Source organism: Salmo salar, chromosome 13 (genome assembly GCF_965601325.2).
Source record: "Salmo salar chromosome 13, fSalSal1, whole genome shotgun sequence".
Taxonomy (NCBI): domain Eukaryota; kingdom Metazoa; phylum Chordata; class Actinopteri; order Salmoniformes; family Salmonidae; genus Salmo; species Salmo salar.
Genome location: NC_138303.1, coordinates 40967050 through 40973049, shown reverse-complemented (window position 1 = coordinate 40973049; position 6000 = coordinate 40967050). Strand labels below are relative to the sequence as shown.

General features: G+C 38.2%; 1 protein-coding gene across 2 annotated transcripts in view; it reads right to left on the bottom strand.

Moving 5' to 3' along the window:
• Positions 1-394: 394 nt before the first annotated feature.
• acap3a (ArfGAP with coiled-coil, ankyrin repeat and PH domains 3a) overlaps positions 395-6000 on the bottom strand; it is an 81445-nt gene continuing 75839 nt past the window's right edge. For both annotated transcript variants that reach the window (XM_014135588.2, NM_001173659.1), the window contains 4 exons: positions 5841-5950; positions 5450-5560; positions 5184-5245; positions 395-1760 (listed from right to left, as the gene is read on the bottom strand). In XM_014135588.2, coding sequence (XP_013991063.1) covers positions 1654-1760; positions 5184-5245; positions 5450-5560; positions 5841-5950 — 390 coding nt within the window. In that variant the 3' untranslated portion in view covers positions 395-1653. The remainder of the gene's footprint in view (positions 1761-5183; positions 5246-5449; positions 5561-5840; positions 5951-6000) is intronic.

Here is a 6000-nt window from a genome sequence, read left to right as displayed (position 1 = left end):
AGACCCAATCACCATCTCTTCAAAATAAGTTACTAAATATATTCCAGATTGTAACATTCTCTATGAAATGGGCTTTTAAATTATGTGTAATTTAATGTAGTGAGCTTTGAAATTATTGAAAATTGATGATGGTAGTATGATGAACTAAAGAAAGTATATACATTTATCAAGTTAACATTTTTATGTTTACTTTTTGAAAATACTAATATTGATGGACCAAAATACCAAAAAATCTCAAAATTGGTAGGTAGGTAAATGCAAAAATGTACTTTCAGCCTGTGACGCCTGGCCTTAATTATAATTAGTTTCAGAAATATGGACACATCAGTCTTGTGTAATTTGTTTAACTGCCAGTCAGGCAACAAACCATTGTGTCAACAAAAAAACAGTCAGATTTAAGAGACTTTCTTTATTTTCACCCTTCAAGAGGCATACATCTTCCAAAAATATTCATGACAAAATAACTTTCCTTTCAGATATATTAGCATTTTGCCTCTACAGCGTTTATATACAATATCTGCATTGAAATTCATAGTGGTATGAATATAAAGAGATTTTTCATTACATTTCATCAAAAATTAAGACTATACCAGCATAGTCAATATCACAAATCACCTTCCATATAGTTCCAGGATAAAAACAAAACGTATTTAAAAAATAATACTGACATTATAACACATTTCAAAGAACTGGATGGTATACACAGTAAACAACCCTATCCATTGAGCCTATAGGCTGTAGTGTAGAGGCATTGCTGCTTAATTCAAGTTTGTTTATGTGTAAGAAATATAAAATGGACCAAAGGCATGCATTACACACACAGCTGAATACAAAAAAAACTAAACATTTTGCGATGTAAATAATATGCTTATATTCCTTCTATAATGAGTCAGGTACATTGAACAAAATAATAAAGCTGATCTGAGCACACAAAGAAAACGTATAATGCTTAAAGACTCCTGACATCTATCTAGAACACAGGATGAGAAACTGTTAAGTGCTTGGATTTATCTAAAGTTAACATTTAACAACAACGCTTAAAAAACGATGTTATACGGCAAATAAGAGAGGACAAGTCCAGCAAATCCTCATAAAGCGAGTACAGGCTATGTTACAAAAAGTTATCAAAACAAAGGGTTGATTTGATAACAGAATATGCATCTCACACATTTGTAACATACAGCATTCTCCAACAAAATATGCTTCCCAATTGCTGAAAAGCATCAACATCTTCTGTCAAAGAAGTAATACATGAACATCATCTAAGAATCCACAGATGTTTGTAGCACAGTGACAATCATTCTTGATAGCATCTCCCTATGTTTTCAGAGGCAACATTTCTAGGCATCTCCCATATACTGTAGTGCATGTTGACAAAAGTGGTTTTACCATTAAGATGAGTGGAGTAATTTAGTGTGAGGTGGTATTGAGATTATCAGTAGAGATAATACCTGTAGTGGGGCAATTTGGAACAGGGCAATAGTGGTTCTCATTTGTGAAGAACATTTATGAGTTGAGGATCTGAGAGGATTAGTGAAGTCGGGTTCTGAATATGAGGGGGCTAGACTCACTATGCAAATCTGTAATGATGTAAGGAAAGTGACTGTTGCACTCTTCAAGTATGACTTCCCAGACATCTCATCCCTCCGTGGGCTACCTGAAAGAGTGTCTGAAATGCACACTCCTCCGCTTCAGCTTCTCTGGGTTGTGTGAGGCCATGTGAGAAAACTCTCGGAAGATATCCAGGTAAGTAGTGTCTCCTGAAAAAGGATAGCAATGTAACAGAACATTATCATCAAGAATTGCATTAAATCGATCTGGTAAATAACAGTAGGCCTACCATACAATGTGGAATTTGTGTAAAAAAACAACAACATGAAATCGATTGTTCAAAACCTGAAATGATTTTCAAAAACGACAGAGCCTCTAATCTAGACACATCAACAGAGGAACAAAACCACAGTCTAGGCACCAAGACGCTTGGCTTCACTCTATTTCTAAATTCTCAAGCTTTAGTTTTCTGGTGACCATGGTTACAGCCAGTCGAACTCCTTTCGACCTCCTGAGAAATTCTCAGCTTGACTAATTAAAAATAACATTCCAGTCTCTTCCTGTGTGTGTCTATGATCAATGGCTCATACGAGAGAAGACGTCCTCCCGAGTTATGACATCGGCCAGTATTGAAATCTGACATGATAGGCGTTTTCGCAATCTAAAAGTCATATTCCTATTAACTTCCAGTGTAGTGAGAGCGGCTTTGTCATGGTGCTGCGTCATATCAGCCAGATGTCTGCCTACTTGAATGCCAATAACTCAGATACACATGAAAACATGAAATGACCCCTGGGAATCAATAGAACATCACTCAGAGATGCACAAAAACAATATAACATTCAAAATGGGTGAACCTTTTCTTTAAGCAGCACACCAACTACAGGTGAGAAATTGAAAACAAAGTTCTGAAACAAGTGGGGTTTTGTAAATCATTAATGTTATAGGGGCAAACAGGATTCATCATAGAAATCATTTGATTCCATACTTGAGTTAAATGTCAGGAGGACAACGTTTCTAATCTCTGAAAATGTGTTGACAAAAAAAATGGGTTGACTAATAGGTACAGTGCCAGTTCAGGTTAATGCGGTTAGTTGTAGTGACAGAGGGAAAGTGTTATAACGGTGATATATAAAAGAACAGAATAAATGAAGCAAGAAGCAGCGGAAGAAGTCAGGCTTTGAATCACATCTTTAATTTATTTTCAGTATTTTCTCATTTTAGAAGATATTAGGAAAATAACAAAACGGTAGCAGTAGTGTAACTTGCACAAAGATATTCAGAGACACATGTTCTCTAACAATATACAAAGAAAATGTACAGATTTAAGTCAGAAACACAAAAATGAAAATACAGAAGATAGAAGCAAGCAGTTTTAAGTGTTAATAGTTTTTAGCATATTTACAGCAGAACAGTCACCTAGTCAACCTATAGTTTAATCAATTCACTGACTCGTACACTGTACAACATGTAAACCTTTAGTGGCTTGATGCAAATCATCGGCATTGTTTAGTCATAACATTGTTTCCCAGATATTTCATTAGAGTCACTACTCTTGGTCTCGTCTTCTTTTTTACTCATTATTTTCTCCTCAAATGACTTGAACTTTGTGTGGTCTTTGGCTTGAAGTAAACTCAAGCAACACAAACGCAATGCCAAACATAAGTTGTTACTAGACTTAAGCGAGGACAACTAATTACATTTCCTGTTTAAGATTATTTCAAAATGGCAGTAAGCAACTGCACAGTATCAAATTAAACCTGGGCACTGTGGTCACCCTCTCACTATGTACACACGGCATGTATAGTGTGTACACAGGCAGTGCTTACAGAGAAGGGGGTATTCTGTTGGTATTCAGAGGAGTTAGAGGGAAAGCTGGCATATTTGCATGGACCAAGCTTTCTCTCCTGTTCTCATAGGCCTGTAGAAGTCAATGGGAAACTATGCCTGTATATTATGGGGTATTCTATCCAATATATCTGTTTTAGTTTCAGTTTGATTATAGACCACAGATCTAACTGATCTGTAGTCTTTTTATGTACAGTTCTCATGATTTGGCAGCACATCACGCAGTTATTTTCTTTTAACAATATATAAAATATTACCATACACAGATTAATGAAGTAAACAAAACCAACATGGCTTTGAAAGACCTGGGCACCGGCAACCCATGCACTATTCAACCAAGAAACCCAGAACTAATCTAATACTGTATAGCCATGATACATCAGAATACCATAATAAGTCAACATTTTCGACAAACATATACAAATACTGTACCCAATACATGTGAGTTTTCATATTATATAAAAGAAACCTCCATCTCATCGCAGTTTAAGGTAAATCCCGGTCATTTTCTATTATAAGATTGTGAGTTGTGGTTGTCTTTTCCAAGAAGAGAAGTGAAGAAATGACAGTAAAGGTTAACTGGCCTTATGCGTGTGAGTGCTCAGGAAAATAAAATCTAACAAAATATATCCAGTTAAAAAAATACCATCTGCATCGTATTGATAAAATTAATACAAAAAATACAGTGTATCTGTATTTAAATTATCATTGCACTATTGCTCTGGGCAGTTCATCATAAATTAAGCTGAAAACCTACACTACTAAATGAAAATACCGAAAGTAACTAAATGAAATTCAAATCATTGTTGGTAGGAAAAGTGCATAATGTTGCTTTAAAATCTATGAAATGATAAATAATCCATATCATCTACACTCAATCACAGTTGTTCCTTAGCTTCATTGTTATCCTGTCTAATCACCATAATGAAATTCACAAGTACCCGCCTCTTTTCACAACGTGCGTGTACTAAAGAACCACCTCATGCCACAACACAACACAGCTGGAGCAGAACTGACAAGATATAAAGACAACGACTTACAGGCCTTGAAGGTCTGTTTTTATACCCTTGACAAGACTACCATATACTGCTTTGGTATTGTTACATGAGCAGGCAGAGTAGCTTGATGAAAGTATTGTGCAGCATATTGGTCTGATCTGGTCTTTGGTTCGGAGCACACTACCCTACCTTGAAAACCACAAGCAAACACCTGTCCCCTCTCCAAACGAATAAAGAGCAGCTGAATTAATTCGCTTGACATGGTTATAGGTAGGGTACATTATGATTTAAATTAACTTAGAAAGTCGATTATAAAGTTGGTCCCTAACCATTTGTTGACAAATGATCTAACTCTGAACTAATGTTGCCAGTCCAAGTCAACAGTACAGTTTGACATCATGATAAGAGTTAATGATACTGACATCCTATACCGTTGATAAGGAATAGTAGTTGGCATATTCTGGTCTGGCCTCGTTTCAACAATGTTAGTCTACAGGTTTTTAAGAGAAGAACCATAAAGCTGGGAGGGACAGCAGCGTGTAGGGAATCTGGTAGAGAAATGTGTGTTTTGGACTACGTTCCTTCCTGCACAAGATTCCCGACAGGCCTGTCCTGCCACAGTCCTGGTATGCTATTGGCTTCCCCTCCAACCATGACCAGAAGGGAAAGCCTGAACTGGACCAGGTAGTGTGACTGACTTCTAGCACTCAGCTATGTTGAGACAGATAAACTCTTGTATGCATTTCTTATACTGCTGTTCTGTGGGGCTGCTGGTGGGGTATTGACCTGGCTGGCCGAACGGTCCCTCCGACTCCCGCATCTCCTCGTTCATCCTGGCCAGACGCAACCTTAGGGGAAAAAAGGGAGGTGGGAGAGAGAAGGAAAGAGGGAGGGATGGAACACAACATGTTAGATGGATCCACTCATACGTCCCAGAAGTGAGGAGCTACAGTAGTCTAGCAAGCTAACCCCCGGTCATAACATGTATTTCAAAGGATCGTGTGAGGCTGAGTAAGTTGAGGGACAGGGTGTTATGTCCCATTGAAACTCACAAGGTGACGATGTCTGCGTTGGCTGCCTGCACAGCGATACTCAGAGGGTCCTGGCCATCCTCGTCCCCGTCGTTCTGCGTGGCTCCTCTCTTCAGGAACAAACACACCTGCCTGTAGAGGGCAGCATGGAGACAGATCAGACGGGAACATGTACTGAACACTCCCACATCTAATCAGCATAAAAAGAACTGGACCCAGCAGCTTTGTCCCTTATGCCATCAAGCCCGAGGAACAATATGAATGTAAAAAAGAACTGAACATTAATCTGCTTTGCAAGCTACATCATTGTCCATGAAAACTATTCTTTAAAATGTTTACTAGTGACTCAAAAAGAACATTGAAAATAGTAAGGAAAGAAACAGGGAATGTGTTATGCCTTGGCACTACTCACCCTGTGTGTCCCAGATATGTGGCGTGGTGTAGTGGCCCCCTCCCCTTTGCGTCTCTTTGGTTGACGTCAGCTGCATTCTGGAGCAGGAACTCACAGGCTATCAAAGAGCCCTGGAATGGAATACACACACACGTTGTGAGGCTCTCTCCATGTGGCCAAA